This window comes from Folsomia candida, unplaced genomic scaffold (genome assembly GCF_002217175.1).
Source record: "Folsomia candida strain VU population unplaced genomic scaffold, ASM221717v1 Fcan01_Sc025, whole genome shotgun sequence".
NCBI classification, from domain to species: domain Eukaryota; kingdom Metazoa; phylum Arthropoda; class Collembola; order Entomobryomorpha; family Isotomidae; genus Folsomia; species Folsomia candida.
Window position 1 is genome coordinate 1,752,853 of NW_019091217.1, and position 18,351 is coordinate 1,771,203.

General features: G+C 39.0%; 1 protein-coding gene across 2 annotated transcripts in view; it reads left to right on the forward strand.

The window, feature by feature from the left end:
* Positions 1-873: 873 nt before the first annotated feature.
* Positions 874-18,351, forward strand: part of LOC110859281 (angiopoietin-2) — a 42,572-nt gene continuing 25,094 nt past the window's right edge. Inside the window, exon 1 of one of the 2 annotated variants that reach the window (XM_022108198.2) lies at positions 874-1,914. In XM_022108198.2, the coding sequence (XP_021963890.1) occupies positions 1,532-1,914 (383 nt within the window). In that variant the 5' untranslated portion in view covers positions 874-1,531. The remainder of the gene's footprint in view (positions 1,915-18,351) is intronic. The other variant, XM_022108197.2, reaches the window with a different exon arrangement.

Genomic DNA, 18,351 nt, shown 5'->3' on the forward strand with positions numbered 1-18,351 from the left:
AAGTTTCTGTCCAGTGCAGCCCTTCACAAATTCTGCATGCCCAAAATTGGAGTGACCAAGAATGCTACAACAACCTGTAATCTGCACATTTATTATGTGGCTGCGAGGCAAGTGAAGACAAGTCTCTTCACTTTACGACTTTGAGCAAGTATCACATTTTTAACTGATCGACTTTACGAGCACTATTGAGCACCCAGGAATTGCTTGACATGAAAGCCGAATGGGATTAAGGTGTCTGCTGCACCACTTTGTGCACCTCGTGTTCATGTTACACCTCACCAAGTGCATTTGTACATGTGTGTGTGAGGGGTAATTTACTAGTGTTATCATTCCAATCCCACTTTACAAGCGTACGTGGATTTATGTATGCACACATTTTTTATGCACACATACCTGTTCATTCCCATTCTAAAATAGTTCATTCACTGCAGGTGAGCGTCGAGTCAAAAAATTGCAGGGCATACAAATTGTCACTATGAAAAGTAAGCATGCTTTTTCTAGCTCGTTTTTACGATTCCACACCCAGCACAGGCTGAGTAAGAAGGTTATTAAGGACGCTGCGAGTTCTCAAAATGAGACAAAATAGAAATTTCGAAACACTTTTCGAGCACAGTTTCGAACCATGCATGTGCACAACTTAAGGCTCCGTTGGTTTGTGCATATTGAGGACAGGACAATGTGCGAGAGGAGAGACGGTAATAAGACAATCGTGTTAAAAGTATCACATACTTAACGTTACTTGTTAGTTTTAGTTATTATTGATGAAGTAATGAATGAATGGGCTCGGATTCACTCTCACTTGCATCTCGCCTTCTTCTGCACTTCCATTCCCCTGCTAACCAACTCACTCACTCGCTCGCCCAACAATCGCAAGTGGTACCTTTTCTTGGTCGATGCAAGTGGTGGATTGTTGTTGCAGCCACTGCTCGATCTTGTATTAGTTCTTTCTTGGCGTTCACTGCGTCAACCTCTGTGCGTGCGTACTCTTTATTTAACTTGTGAGACCAAATCTTGGGATCAAACCTGTTTCACCCAACAAAAGAAAGTGAAATCAATATCGTCTCATTTTCCAATTGGCGATTCAAGATTGTGAACCTCATCAGAGAAGCAATATTGACGACCGTGCAGCCGACATCGCACCCTCGGTTCCGTGATCTCGGTGTTCACAAACACGGCGAGAAGGGTGACAAAAAAACGCAAAAGTTGTGAACGGTGTATTTCGTGACGAGGAAGAGTTTGTGACAGTTGCGACAGTTGCCTTAACCTGCTTCCAATCTGTTCATATTCATTCAGCGTGTGGTTATTTGTGGTTGTTTAAAGTAGGAGTGTCACCACGCCAATCAACCTGCTCTTGATTACTACATTGATCGAACTATTGCTCGATTCTGTCATATCCACTGACCAAACGTGTGTTGGAGTGCGAAATAATAAAAATGAATGTGAATGCGTCCAATAAGTGAGTGACGGAATCTCTCGTTGTTGGGAAACTGAGACGATTTTTGTGAACAGAGTGAGACCCCACGTACAAAAAATGCGGCGTTTCTGGGTCCAATTTTTCGTCCTGGTGGGTGTGGCCACAGCTCTGGATCCACGTTCCTCTCAAACCGTGAACGTGTCCAAGTCGTCGAGGTCGTTTTCGTCGTCGTCGTCGAGGTCGCGAGTGCTCCCGAGTCCTCATGACCTCGCCTCGTCTGCCTCCGTGGTCCGTGTGGCCAGAACGTCCTCCTCCCAGACGACGACCATCCCGTCCGTCTCTTCCACCACGCAGCAGCAGCAGTACGCCTTTCCCTACTACAACCACCATCAGCACCAGCAGGCGCCCCCCTTTGGGAACAACTCCTCCGCCCGCATGCTCAACATTGCGCCCAGCGGACCCAGCGGACCCGGCGGACCGCTCAACATCCCGAGAAACAAGTAAGGCGCGATTAAATCCAGCATTTGCTTTCCCACTTTGCCGCAGGTTTTCACTTATCAATAACGAACGAATCGAGTGATTGACACCCTTCGCGAAATTGCTTTTCATTTCAATTGAGATGAATTTGTTACACTTTTGTTTCGTATGGATTTGCATACTCATGGGACGAATGGGTGTAGCTGAAAACAGCAGCTGCAATTTTTTGCACTCACAGACAGAGGCAGGTGAGTGCAAAAAATGTTTTCCGAGAAGTTGGGTCACACCCAACAGCTCGTGAATTGTTTCTTGTGGTTTTGTAAAACGGATCAAAATAATACAAATTTGTTATGAATGTCTCGTTCACAACCTTGCTTTTTAATTCTTCAGCAGAGTTTTGCCAAATTCTCAGAAAGCACATAGAAATCGTCTTGGATCAGAGAGAGACCGATGAGTATTTCATACATGCACATTTTTGCATGCACATATACAAGTACGTGTACACCGCACAAAATGTAACATGCATAAAACCTCAGAAAATGGAAAATGGACTTTTTATTTTCCTCGTGCACATTTTCATTTTGAGATTCCATTTCGAATATAATGCAATTTCACGCTTGTGTGTTTGTAATGAGCTTCTCGAGGTCTTGGGGGCATTCTCTCTTAAAGTCAAACCTCAAAATGTTCATGGATCCTGAACATAGCAGAGTTCAAAGGCGCATCTCTCCTCTTATCGCAAGTAGTGCAGCAGTCGCCTCTGTCACTCGCAAGATTTGCATGTCAAACGATTTTGTCCGGTTAGTTGACAAATCTTGCTCGCATGCTGTGTAGCACGAGAATGAGGCATTTGGACACTTGCTCATCTTCTCTAGACTTTCTGTTTTCTCATCACCGTTTCAGTCAGAGGGCAGGTTTACACAGGTGAGGAAAAACATCCATGACGCCTTAAACAACACGAGGACTGACCATATCGTGCACGTACAACGAGTATCGTTACAATGCAACTCATATAAAAAACTGCTTTGGTGTGCAAGAGAGATCTTAATTTGTTCTGCTTTTCTTCATGTGCATAATTCAGAATTATGTAAATTAAATTAAATTTGTTTGTTAGCTTCTCTAATAATAATAAACATTATGAAGTTTCGGTGGCTGGCTAAAGTTGCACATTGGTGTTTATTTATGTACGTATGATAATGATGATGCATGCAAATAAATAAGTACGCACCGCGTACCGTCCCTCCCTTGTCCCCGCAGCTTGAGCAGTGTTTTAGTGGCGTGTAAGACAGCCAAACTGCCTAATTACGACACTTGGATGTGCAGAATATGAAATAAAAAATGAAAGTGACAGAGTTTCTTTTGTGGATCGTGTTGAGAATGGGACTGAATTAACCGTTTTATGGTTTGGTTGGACTGCGGCTATCATCGGCTTCTTCAGAGGAGCACCACCAATTTGCAGTTATCCCAATCAAGTCGTTTTATTGAGTCGATGAAAACTCAATCATCAGAGATTACTTATTCGTATTCCTTCATTTGTTTACTCGCCGTAATAAATCGTGATTATAGAAATTGACAAGGGTGGAAAATTGTTGAAAACTTTGGCAGATTATCGTTTCCCCCAAATCGGAAGGAACAAGTTGTAATTTGCATAATAAGTAAATTTTACTCAATAATACCTACCGTTTAAATTGCTATTGGCAAAAGTGAGTTTTGAGGCATGGCAGGGAAATGCATGGATGTTTAGTAAAAGTTTGCAACAATATATTTTTAGGAAATGTACAAAACTTGTCATCTGTCAAAGTCAAGTCTGGTGAGTGCACACTTCATCTACGCACTCGAGAAATTTCTCAAACAAGGGACACTTCATTTCGTCGAAGGAGTAATAATAATAATATGTACATATTTGCGTATTCGTTAAAAAGTGGGAGCATAGGATCTAGGATGACAGGAAGCTGCATGGACGTATACTTATCTAAGGATAAGTATATAAGTAAGCTTTCATAAATAACGAGAGTGCCTGTTACATCGGAATCACTATTATTAGCGTTATTCGTCTTATTGCTGTTTGCCCATTGTCTTGTCATAATGCTGCATTTACACGAATTGGGAAGAAATTGGTTAATTTTATTTATTCAAATTTTAGAAAAGCAGTCACACAACTAGTTCTGCTAAAGTAAGTGATAGTTGTTTCAGTTTTATGCAATAATAGAAATGGCACTATTGTTGCTCCTTCTCTTGCGCTGATGCAGTCGAGTTAGATAATATTTTAATTAATTATTACGGCGTGTGCAGATTGATGCACTCGACCACCACCTACAATCCATCTCCTCCTATACGTATATACGTACACACATACATTCGTGTATAAAAATGTAGATACGAGAGAAGAGCAAACCAATCCTAAGTAATTTGGCAAAATAATAATTAGAAATTTGCTTTCAGTCAGATTATGATTTTATGAACTCTGTACGTGTTTAAAGGACGAAGATAAGGGAGAAATGCTCAAAATTTGCAAAGTGCATTACGATAATTATACAGCGTTGTTGCTGATTAGTGATTTGGGATCTGCTTTGATTGGTTCTTGTACATAATGTAAACAGGAATCATTTAACTGCAGCTTAACTAATCTTGGTAGATTTAAAGGGTTTTTGAATTATATTTTCCATTCTTGTAATCACCACTAGAGAATAAATTGCACAGCCAGTTCTTATGCTCCTGCCTGCCTGCTGGCCTCTTGTGGGGTAGCAAGTTTCGTTAAATGTGATAAGCGTCACGGTAAACCTATTTCTTTTTTCTAACGAGACTATGCTTCAATTCTTATTAATACCTTGTTGAAACTTTAATTTGTAAAATTCACCTTCAAAGCAACCACAAGCTCGCCGTCGTTGCACAAATTCAAGCTTTCATTACTAATCAACAATTTCAAAAATATTTTTTATCGATGATTTCTGAAATCTCGCATGTAGATTTGATTTGGTCTAAAAAACGATTGTACATACAAGTCCAAGAGCAGCATAAAATAATTCTTGGGTGGTGCACATCCTTCTTATTGAATATTGAACACAACTTATAGCAAATTGCACGCATAATGCTATTTATTCTGATTCTGATCCATGATAACAAACTCATTAGCGCAAACTCATACATGCATTAAGCGAAGAGGAGGAGGAGGATGCATTCCAATCCCATTTTAAAATTAGACAAAAAATAAGTCTTATTATGCATTCTGCTTCTATGCTATAGAGCGATAACAATATTTGACATTGACTACTTGCTCCCGTTTTGCCTATAAAACATGGTTTTAAAAGCTTTACAAGCAAGTACCTACTACATACAAATCTTTGCAATCAATCTTAATTTGGTTATTTTTTGCCCGTCTCGCTCGATCTCTTCTTTCGTATTTATTAATTCGCTTGGCAATGATGGATGATGACATTTATTGGCTTCAATAAAATCCAATCAAGGGCTCGTCTCGTCATAAAAAGTGGAAGAATTTGTAAAAATCTGGCTCCTGAATAGACCACATAATGAATCGAGTCCTGTCGACGACTGTCGATATTGATGAATTATTCTCTAACGTTGGACATGGTTGGACAGTCACTGGTTTGTCTTCCGAGGAGACTTGTTAAATGACGGGCGAGGAATTCACTGGAAGAAATGTAATAAATGATGTGCAATTTGGGTTTGCCTTCGTTTGCTCAAGGTGGGCATCTCCATCCAGAGTTGGCGAATATGTAAGAGTCGTCCACAAGTGTCCAATTTTTACTTACGTCCAAGTGCATGAGTAGTTACGTATAAAATCAGAAATGGGCTGTTCCCTGCTTATCAGGTTACATAATCCAGACGGGCGAGTTGCTGCTCCTCCATTGAAAGGAATTGATGATCCTCTTGCTTAAAATAATTGGCGTCATTTTGCATGGAAATTTATTCTTTGGCTGGGCCTTATTTTTCCTGTGGGAATAATGTTTTGGTCGAATCCACAAGTTTGGAAAACGATCCCCATCACATTTAGATGCGAACGTAATGATAATGTGAGCCTGGCATTTGTTTGTTTGTGGATAATGCTGTCCATAAACCACATCGTGTCCAGGTCGTCCTTGATTGGAATCGTATGCAGGCAGGCAGGATGAGAATAAAATTACAGGCAGAGAAGATCCATAAATTGCTAATTAATGACTCTTCTTCTCCTCAGTCCAGCAGACTTTTTGCCATAATAGCAATCTCGTGGTTTTCTGATTGTAAACATTTTAACTTGTGTCGTGCAATTTACGGTTTAAGTTGCATATAATTTAATATGCTTATTTGCGTGTCCGCCCATCATCATCATCTTCTTCTTCTTCTCCTCGATCCCACTTTTTGGTCCATGCTGTGAAGAAGAAGATGAGCAGGATGAAAAAGCCAAATTCACGTTTTCACAAGTACTTAAAACCTGTAATTCTTCAGTTTGCCTTATAAATATTATGTGGTTTTGGCAGTTTAGGGATCAGGATGCTTCGCTTTAAGAAAATTCCCAAGGTCAGAAAAATCACTGGTTTTTGGTGCATTATGGCATTAAAAATGTAAAATGGAATTATTTATTTATCCTTCACCCTGACATTCGGCATGGTTCCATTTTTGGGCTCGATATTTTACTGCCAAGACTCTGTGAAATTGGTTTAAATCGTGCCATAATTTGACAGAAACGGAGAATCTGCCATTGTTTCAATGCAACGCATTAAAAAATACTTCATTTTACTTCATTGTTGTTGTATTATTGGTCATTCTTTTTTGGTGAATATGAAAAGTGAAACTTTTTTAACTCTGCGTATGCCATTTGCCAAGGAGGTGCAGAAATGGACCTTTGTTTCGACGCTTAAGACAAAGGGACCAGAAGAAGAAGAAGAGTCGTTTGGTTGGTATTAGTTATTCGCTTCATAGCTCATTCAACAGAAAGATGCTTATCTCACCAACATTAATGACGTTGATAATTTGAGCAAAACATTGTTATTACACTTGTTAAAGTTTAAAATAGATTCGACCAGCTTCATTCGTACGGTGAGTGCACTGATAAGCAAAGTGGTACGATATTGAGAATAATGATTTTGATGATAGGCTTGTAATTGCTTTGTCATTGTGCTTGATGGGGATATCGTCCGCTCCCCGTCCGCGCACAATAATGAATAATGAATAATAGTTCCTCGATAATTTCGATGCAAGAAATAAATTCGACTCTGCGTAACGAGAACCAACAAGAGTGTAGGAAGGAAGGAAGGAAGTGAGTGAATTCCCAAGAGCCGTTACCGTAAGTGAGTATCTCTTGGACATACTTTGTTGTTCGCGAGTACAATTATTTTCTGTGAACGCACAATTATTTTCTGCCACTGGTTGATTCTTGGGTGACAGAAGGGAAAAATATTGGATTGATTGCTTTGCGTGGTGCTTGGGAGGGGAGCTTAGTAACATCAAGCGATGACTCTTCTGGTATTATAGTTCGTAGCCAAAGTGGTTCATCGCATTAAACTAAATGTGTAACAAGAACAAAGTGGAAGTAAATATAGAAAAGAAAGTGCTTCACGTGCAAAATGTGCATGATGGAAGTTGACCGTGGGAATGCTCTTTATATATCCTTCGATAAAACGGATAAGCCTTGCAGTTCATTGGTAGTGAAAAAAAGTCGATTGTTTGGCCAGCGTTGACTCAAAAAAAAGGGTTGCAGATGGGTTGCTCGATGTTCAAACTCAATCAAAATTATGGTCTTTTGCTGAACAAAAGTGTAGTTTGAAGATTCTGTAAAAAGTTTTGTCAATTTTGTCGTCTGACTTTGATTTAGTCGTCCCAAGTGAAAGAGTCCTTGCTGCGTGGTTGCAATAATAAATGGATGTGAAATTGCGTTTGGTAAAGACTTTGGTGATGGTGAGAAATCTGTGGAAAAGCGTAGTTTACGCGATGATGATACTGCCAATGGACCACTTCTGATGTGCTATGGTCAGCAGTAGCAAATACGACGACGGGGAGAAAGAAAAGCGACTGATGATGACTGGCTGAAACCACTAATTACATTTTGGGTCATGTTGACGGACATTCAGAATTCCGATGCATTTTATTATTTCCTTTTTATCTCATTTTCCACAAACATTAGTTTGCTTTGCATAAAAGAATCTCAATGGTTGGTTTGGCGTATCTCAAGATCTTGTTGTGGGCTCAACGTAATAAATCTGCATTAGCTTTACTATCTTTTTTCCTATCTTTTTAAACAGTGCACTCGCTCCCCAAATGTCCGAACCACTAAGGCGCGGATTACTTCTTTACCACCGCTGTAATTTACTCCAAGGATGCAGGAAGGCTTATTGTCAATTATTCTGATTTAGCGACGGATGAGTTTCAAATGGTGGGATTCTAGGTCACTCCTCGACTCCGCCATACGCACTTCGCACTCGTCTCAACAACGAGTGTTGAGTGATGATGAGATGTCTTTTGAAAATGAAATGACCAACCGTTTTAAACTCACAATGACAATAATGATATGCACACAACAGCACAATCGGCGATGATGAGATTGGAATGGTCGCTTTCCTTTGTGCATTAGCAATATGATGGGATTTAGGCTGTGAAATCCGCCATGTGGACGCTTATTCTCAATGAAATCGCCAATTTCACTGAATTTGGTGCTTCCAAACGACCGCTTACTTAATTCACAGATTAAAGTAGCAAGTTAAAGGAAAATCCGGATTAGTGTGCAGTGTGCTGCTAAATATTTGCATATTCATATGGATAATAGCTACACATAGCCGACGAGTGCGTAGGATTGGTCCCAAGACATGCAAGGTTTTCAAATGTTAAACATCTTTTTGTAGGAAAGGTGATTAAAATTCAGGCTCAACCAAATTAAAATATTTAATAAGCTTCAATTATGAGGGTTTGGTTTCTTTAATTCCAAATATGAGGAAGTAATTCTCGTATTTTAGTTGAAAAGTCAAATCACATTAATTCTGTAAGCATGCATGGGAAAGATCAGACAGATCCATTGCCACTAGCAAAAACCAACAGTAGCAATTGAGCTGATAAGATACGTATGCATTTAATTTGCCATTGTTAGCAAAATGTGCTAACGTGTTGTATACATTGTGACGATAATGCATTTGCCTGTTGGTTGGCTGACCTATGGAAAAGTGCCAGTAAAAAGGTGGCATAGGTCGCCGTTGGCGTTGGATGCAAATCATCACCAAATTTTATATGTAACTGCTGATGATTGAGTGAATTGTCATGCAGTCAGTGCTACTGAATAAAGTCATTGCCAACATATTCAATTCAGTCAGAGAATCGCAGAAATTGATGTGTTTAGACGCCTTCACTTCTTCCTCCACATGCCACACCAGATCATCAACATCGCTTAATTTCCTCTTTTATTTTAGCGTAATTTGTGCAGGAACTCATTTAACTTTTTTTTTCGCAAATTCGCCATGACCAACAAATTGAATTGGCCTTTGCCCTGTGAATTTTGAGCAAGCTAAATTAGACACGTCCAATTATTACTGAGCTGCACAGCAACATACATACGTACACATTTTGTGGTATAAGTACACATACAAATGAAGGAGTGAGGACCTCCCAATAAATCTACTTTTAATGCGTTTTACGATACGTAGGACCTTCACATTTCTTAAATGTGGGAATAAATAATCACCAAGATTGCAGTGCTGGTCCCTTTATTTCGTACTTGATCAAGTGGTGGGTGCATGTGTGTTATCACCAACAGAATAAATATGTGATGGAATATTGAGGAGCGAGTTAATGCAATCAAGAAATCAGAATGCTAAGCAGATACGAATAACAATGAATAATACGAAGATAAGTGTACACTCGACGTCCTTTGGCCGCTTCTTCGTCATTTTTATACGCACGCACATTACGAGATATTTGACGAGCGAGGAGTCGTGAATGTGAAGGTATAAATAAATCTTTCGTGCTGAGACTGTTTCCGGAAATCCTCTTTCTGCTTTGCCAATTTCTCTACGCTTTTCAGCCCGGCTGATGATGATGAGGCTCTTCGTCATTGTTTAGAGTTTCCAATTGTAATCAGATTCATACTTGTGAGCATACACACACATGAGCCAAAGTCTCCTATTACGAGATGATTTATTGCGTAGAGTTAGCAAGCAAATGCAAATGAGGCAAGGATTTGCAAATTATAGAAAACGCTAATAAACACTATACGACCAAAATGCATTTAAACATGTCTATGCACATATAAACAACCGACATACTTGTGCAGAGGATTATTACTGCATTTCGTAGTAATTTTGATGTAGAGCCACTTTTCGAAGAGGATTTTCCAAGAGAAACTTTTTAGAGATGAAAAATATTGGCATTAATCATCCATCGATGCAGAATTTGATGCACATACGTACAACTCTTTTTAAGCAATATTTCACCTCAAAAACCGACCAGCATCGTATCGAGAAAAGGCGTAGAAAATTAAATCTGTGCAGAAATAATTGTCTATAATGCGTCTGTGCCATTATTGTTTGAATGAAGAAGGTTCGCTGCTTGGCTGAGAGAAATAATGTGCATTTTATTTAACGATTATTTTATCAATTAGACTCATTTACTTGTTTTTTTTTCTGGTGCATTTCCCTCAGCATTATTTCCGACGAGTGCAAGTGCAATCCATCAACGCATCAAGAGATCGGCGAGCGAAGGAGTGTAAAATAATTAATTAATATTCTGCGCCCTCATCCAATTACGCTTCTCGGCCAGCCTAAAATTGGACGAAGAAGAGGAGCGAATAAAAGCCACGCCACCGAGACGGACGGTCGACGCGGAGCAGAAATGGGTCAATTTACTTGATTCTGCATTTCGTGCTCGCACACATCCCATTCCAAATATTCCAATGCATACGCAATGGCAATCAGTAAATTAAGTTGTAATAGTAGTGATACGGCTCTGTGTGCGATATCAATTTCCCACCGCTCCTTCTTATTCATCTGTACGTACCACGAGATGTACATATACTACTGAACCCATGAATGAGTAATGATTTAATGACAAAGGGAGTAATTATTGTTTGCGAAAACCGGCCATATTTCAAGCATCGAGTCAACAATCCAATCGAAAGTAAATAAAGTTTTGATCAGATCAAATCTCTCAGAAAGTGGAAGCAATAGCGCAGCGAATAAATGAACCAGTTTTGTAGGTGACATGAAGAAATTTCAGCACTCAATCTGCATGCATGCCATCAAGGATCGTCGTCGTCGTCATCGTCATCGTCAACCAATTCTTTCCCTTATCTCTCGAAAAACTCTGCTATGCACATAAATGCGCTCACTGCTGACCAATGATTATGCATCGCAATCTTAAATTACACCAAGAACGAGTTGATCTAGAAAATGGTGATTATGATTGGAAATTGGGGCCCAGGGCACAAAAGCAGCAGGCATGGAAGCAATTAAAGGTGTAACAATCCATTCGTCGTAATAGTGACACCGCAACACGACGCAACCACACACCCCACCAGCGACACTAGGGAAAAACGCTTTGCATAAAATATAAATAATATTCGCTACCCTTTGAATGCTAATTAATTGGTCCCAATTTTAGAGCAGTACCAATCGAAATGTTTCTCATTCATAAATAAATTTTTTATTATTTTTATTTTTTGGGGATGACGAGATTGTGGAAATCTGCATGATCTGTACACATATGTGGAGACGAGAAAAGTTTAGGATGGGTGTATGTAGGAGCGTCCAGTCAATAAATTAGTCGTTTATATGTGCTACACATTATTATTCGCGATAGAGCACAATGTGACTAATAAAGTGCAAGCGCAGTCCTTTTTTAGGTGACAGTAATCAATATCAATTTCAATGCTGCCACTTTAAAATTGGTCAATCAGTCAGTGAGACCATAAATTATTCCAATTTTAGGTCCATTCCTGCACCACCGCTCTTTTCCTTCCTTTGAACTCTTCTCGCACCTTTTCGCTCACAATATTTAATTTCAGACTTAACCGTCCATTTTGGAAACGAAAGGTTATCAAATCTCACACAAGATGAGAGAATACAAGATTTTGATGATAGCGACACACACACAATAAAAGCCAATGCAGCTTTACAAGTAAACCTACTGCAAGTCGTGGTAAAGGTAAACTTGAGTTTGAACAGTGTTATTGTTAAACGTTTCTATTTTTAGCCGCCGCACTCATTACGGACAGAAAGGGAAAGGATTGGTGTGCAGTGCATGTAATATTTGGCATAATGGTGTGCTGTAATTTGTACAAGGGGATCGTAAAATGGAAACAAATTGGTTGTAAAATTGGCATGTAAACGAGAAGCATGGATTGTCATTGCATTCACGTTTGTTGGTAGTGGTCATTGTTGAACCATATTTGGATAACACACAGATTTGCTAAATTGTTTTGTTTGTGCTCGCATAACAGGATTCACCATCGTGTCTGTGACAATCGAGACGTGTATAAAAAGTCTCCAAGAGAGAGGTCTCAGCGTGATTGTGGTTTATTTATTCACTTATTCTCTCCAAGTCAGACACGCCAAATGCTGCCCTTTTTTCCTCCTTCTCCCACCGACCACTTGGACCAAATTGTTTTTATTGATATTCACAAGTGCTACATACATATGCATACACGAGTACAGAACTATTCTGGGGTGGCCAACGAGAAATTATTGTGAATCACAATTAAATGTTTACTCGTTACATCTCATATTTGTTTTACTGTTCGTTGTACATAATATTTTTAGCATGGGATCTACTCATGCAGGCTTTGGAGTTGTTCAAGTGTAGAAAGATTGTCAACTTGACTTTTTTCAAGTGTTTTTTTTCTACCAGACGTTGATGTTTAAAATGTGTGAATTGAATTGGATGCATACATGACTCAACTTGAATTTTTTATCGAACAGTTGAAATGTGACACACAAAGTAAAAAATATTTTTTTAATAAACTTACTAAACGCATTACGCAATCGGAATTAATGAGGCATGAAATTGAATTAAACTTCAAAACTTGTAGAAAAACTCACGCGTGAAGGAAATCAATGTCAGTCAGGGCTTGAGAGCAGAATCGATCCATCATCGTAAAGTAAAATTCGAATGCAACAACACAAAATGATAAATTAATTGCGCTATTCTTCCCTTTTTGCGACTCCATAAAAATCATGCCTGCCTGCAACATAATACGAGCTGATTGAACGTAATGGAGATGGTACCAGATAATCTTTGAGGGTGTTGGGACGTGTACATATTTATTTATTCGTATTTATATATACTTGTCAGGGATAATTTCGAGATGGAGTAATTTGATCAGCTTTCCGACACAAGTTTGCAATTAAAATTTTCTTATGAAGTGCTCACTGAAGGCTGTCCAATAGAGACTGATTGATATCAGTGAAGCATGGAATCCAAGTTTTTACGCTAGCTAAAATTAATAAATTAATCTAAATATATTGGTAAACATGTATCTACATATGGCCATGACATGTTCGGGTGTTGTACTCACTGGAAACATTGAAATTGTGAATATTGAGTATGGACACTGTTGCAGAACGACAACAGAGCAGAAGGAGAAGACAGGCTATACTCATAATAATAGAAATTGATCTATTTTTATGACAAGAATTGGTTCCGGACTCATGGATTGCCTTTATCGATTGTCCTTTTTAGCTGGCTGCATGCAGAATCTGAATTAATTTTGAATTCGCGTAAATTGGCGAATCTGGTGATTTACCCTTTTGTTTTCATGAAAGGAAACGGCGTAGGTACATGTTTATCTAGGTGGCAACTTGTCGAACGACCTTGCTCGTGAGACCAGCAGCGTTTGTTGCTCATTTACTTTTGTCTTGCTGTTTCTATGCTCAAAGAAAATGGGTTTCTTGATCATTGATCAATTGATTTTGAAGTGAATGAGCTCAACCCTCGTGGTGTGTTGAACCATCCCAAAAGTGTTGCAAATTAATTGCTGTGCTCAGCTCACTGCTTAAGATTCAGGAGATAATGTGCAAGTTAACCTTACGACGAACAAATGATGATTTCAGTGCACATGGGCGGATACCAAATGTGCATAATACACAATGCCGGATACACTACTCGATGCAAATAAACGTGCAAAAATTCAAACTAATTAATTCGCATATTGTAATAAGTTTTTTGTTCTACTATTTATTTATTTTTTAAATGCTGTTGCTGGAAGCCTATTTAAATCAGTATGCCATTTACTAAACGCAGTATGGGTAGCGTCTAATGGAAAAATGACAAACAGAGGAAGATGATGATACCTCACGATGGCTCAAAATCACGATTCTCGTGCTATGCTAAATATATGGACACCAATTTATTGTAAAAAAAACTGTGAAGAGCACAGTGGTGGACAAGAAGAAATTCGTGCACTCGTGTGCCGACCTTGTCGCAGCATGTGGTCCGGTTTTGTTCTACATAATTTTAAAATATATTTTCTTGGAGATGACGCCCTCAGATACTCAAGTTTATGAAGTAATTCCAAGACGGAAACTCAAGTGTCACGCTGTTTGCTCGCTGACCATCATAATCCACGAACCAAAGTATTAAAGGAGATCGTGTAAAAGAGGTTTCGACAATTAATACAATGAAAATATGATCTCCCTGCCACACGAAAATGCTTCAAGTGTATGCATTCCTCACTTTTGTTGACTTTAGTGAAACAGGACTCTGTAGTAAATAATAAAAATGGGCTGCGGTTGAAAATTCAAGAATGTGTCAGTGTCAAGAAGCAAGTTCTTTATGTTTGTTCAACGCGAACGCATGAATGTCAAGTAAGCAATATGCCAACAAAGGATCTGTCAAGCTTTAGTGGCATTTATGCACACACTTTCCTCAAAATTGTCCATGTTTGGTTAGCAAATAATTGAAAATGCGTTTGACTTTGAATTACGCTGGACCAAGGATCCATTATTTGCTTGTTCTCTTTGTCCAAAAAAGCATATTTGCACACAATTTACCCATCCATTCTCGATTGATGGCGAGGGCTTTTATTGCAAATAGTCACTTTAGTGTCTATATAAGTATGTATTCTCACTTGGCTAGTGTAGAATTCAGAGTCGAACTATTTTGTACCCTTTGAAATTGTACCCTCATAAAAAGTTGGACAGGGGAACACAGAAGAGGCGTTTCTAACTCTCATTAGATTTTATTACTACGTGAATAACAACTAATCATGAGCAAAGCAGTTCCTTTGAATGCACCGAAATATGCGAAGAGCATGGACCATCCAGCAGTTTAGAAGAACGACATGCTATTCTGATCTGCTTAGTTTGCATTTAAATGAATCCAGCCTTCTTGCGATGTTATCAATTTCCTGTGGTTGTTGGAAGTACATATACGCACGAATTTAAGCTTGCTCGTCCCTGCGCACGATTCATCATTGAACAAAACATTTTATGTCACACTTCCTAAAAATAATCAATTAAAAATTCGCATGGCATTGTTCCTTCGTTTGGTTGCATGTCCGACCACGAACCAAGTCCAGATTTCGAATGAGACGATGATGAAGAAGCAGCGTCCCCACGTGTTCGTTCGAGGACTGTTTTTTTTACTGGATGTGAACTTGTTGTCGTGATATATTTCAAAATTAGGCGAAATAAAAAATGTCGTGCATCGTGAATCACGATAACTTGAAGTTCTGTGTGTATTTAAATGTCGCCTGTCCTTCAATGTCGCATTCAGTACAAGTAACATTTCTACCCTTAAGTTTAATTGTGGCTTATCAGTGATAACATCGGTGATGAGGTAACTGCAGAGTGCTGATAGATATTATGGATGTGGGGCATTCCAAACGACACTAATTTTGATAATGAAATTGGTAGGTATTGCATTGTCCAAGCTTACATGCATACGTACATAGCTCATAGTCATTCAATTTCCACCACTTTTAGAGATGAACACTGATAACGGATCTCGAGAAACGGCTTGAAATGTGACTGACGGTTACGCCAGGATTAAAAAAGAGGGTTGGGTTTCTCACGTGTGTGAAATGAAAAGATAGGTCCGAAAAGCCATTCAAGTGCTTCTCAAAGTAGGAGCACAATGGGCAAGTGAGATATTATTGTTCGCCAATTAGTGCAGAATTATCTAATCCTCAATTGACTGGGCAGTCATGCACTGAGTTCAGCTACTGTCTCAATCTCTCGTTGGACATTACCCATTCTGCACTTACCAACGATAAGAAGACTGAAGTGACACCGACGACTGTTGGCGTTGGCTGGGGCAAGAGAAGAATATGAAGGCTTTGACAGCACTTTGTCTCATTTTTTGATGGAATGATACGTATTTATTATGACCCAGCGAGAACACAATGAACTCTCGGCTGCATTCAAGACTACGCAACACAATAGTACACATCAGACTATAATTCTAGCCCGGGCTCCCCTATCCCTGGCCCGGGCTACTTGCATTACGAGATAGGCGGTAGCCCGGGCTAGAATTAAAGCCTGGTACACATGCCTGATCAGACGAGAGACATACCTCAACCAAGACGGAGGCTGACAGTCCATGCAATAAAACAGAGCTGTCGATAACATCCTCGACCAACAACGAGTACGAATTGAATATGATCTTGTTGCTGACCTAGGAATGCACACCACCCAATTTTTATTACCTTCATTTCCCATCTCGTATAATTTGTGGTAGCAGAAGCAGCAACTTGGTAGCAACTCTCAGTGAGTAAATAAATCTAAAAGTTAATAAAATGTCAAATACTCCTGAAGGCAGTTTTAGCCTACTCATTTATTTACTTACTTACGCTTAAGTCAATTGTGTGTATGTACACTATTTTCGTATGTTCTGCTTCTGCTGCTACACGAACTACATTTAATTGAGTACTGGGAACCTTGCAGCTTTTGTGGAAAGGATTAATTTCTTGTGCGTAAAAGGTCAATGGATTTATCCTCCAGCCACAAAGAAAAGTCTTTCTGCCTGCCACACAAAGGACAAACAAAATGGAGCAGCGTGACTCTGTTCAAAAATCTCAATTGAATGTTTTCATCTGCGAGAATGAGTTTGGGATTATTTAGCCATTTGTCTGTATTTGTTAGTAGCTTGTTAAAATGTTAAGCTCTTTAAGTCACAGCGTGAGACGCCGTGAGACTTCTTTTAGCCTCACTGTACATATTCATCATCAGCTTCTTGCTCGATAACTGGGCCTACGATGTAAACATGAACGAACGTAAAGTGCTGCATGAGAAATAGTATTATTGGAAATTGCAATAAATTACTAGGTTCTGAACGAGGTGCTTTTTTATGGGCGCCAACCTTCCCGCAGCACAGCTAACCAAATGGTTATGCAACCGGACGGACTGATTGTGTATTTATGCACAAAAGATGAAGGAATGGGAGCAAACCATGCAAATCGTTGTGAACATGCCCCAACAGCAAAACGTCTCATTTTCTCACTTTTCCATCACAAAAATAATGCCATTATTCTACTCGTAATTTATTTGTTTCTTTCTCTCCATGAGTTTTTGAACTAATTTTGAGTTTATTTAATTTGAGGCGAGGTTTCTTAGAGGAGGAGGAGCCCTTGTTCAGTTTCAGCAATTGTCAAAGGCCATGGAGTCAAAGCTCCATAATACGGCTTTGATCTTTGTACTAAATGAAATTCACTCTCGACGTGCGTATTTCTCACTGCGGTTTACCTTGAGCAAATCATTGGTTTTAGTGTAAAATTAGTCCTCAAAGCTCATTATTTATAAAGTTTAATGTGTTTACCAACATTGGTACTTTAAGTACATGTTTAGGGGCAGGATTTAAGCATATAATTTAATCTGAAACCTTCAAACTACATAAACTTGGCTTAAGTTGGCCGGAAATTATAGATAAGAACTCAATGAAATTAATATTAAAATATTACATGTGGGTGAGCATGCAGTCGTACTCACTCTGTGACTATTTGGGTCTCATGATAGTCATGATTTGATTTATGAGGAAATTGCATGTCGCTTGCTGAATGGAAATTATTGCCATGTTCCCTCTGAGATTGTTTCAGTTTCTAGAAATATGGGATTTTAATTGTGCTTGTGTGTGTGTGGTAGCTCATGAAACGGCCATAAATTGACCACCGCAACAGGATTCATTTTCATGCAGATTATGATATCGCATGAGTATCATAGTGCCAAAACAACAATCACAAATTCCACCAATTTCTGTAATTCTGTTAATTGGTAATTAAACTCAATAAATATTTATTGGTCGAATGTGTGAGGTCCTCCACTCGATATTGACGTATGTGTGCCTAAGAACTACACGCAAATAATTACAATTCTTACCCATTGACCTGCACATGTGTCCCATATCAAAAATTGCGTTTACCCAAATTTACAAGTTAATTACTTTATTGATTTCTTTCACATTTGCATGCTGTTTTTTTAATATTAGGCAAAAATACTATGACGTATGTATGCAAAAACCTATGTGCACATACATCGAACGAGTACAAGGAATACACA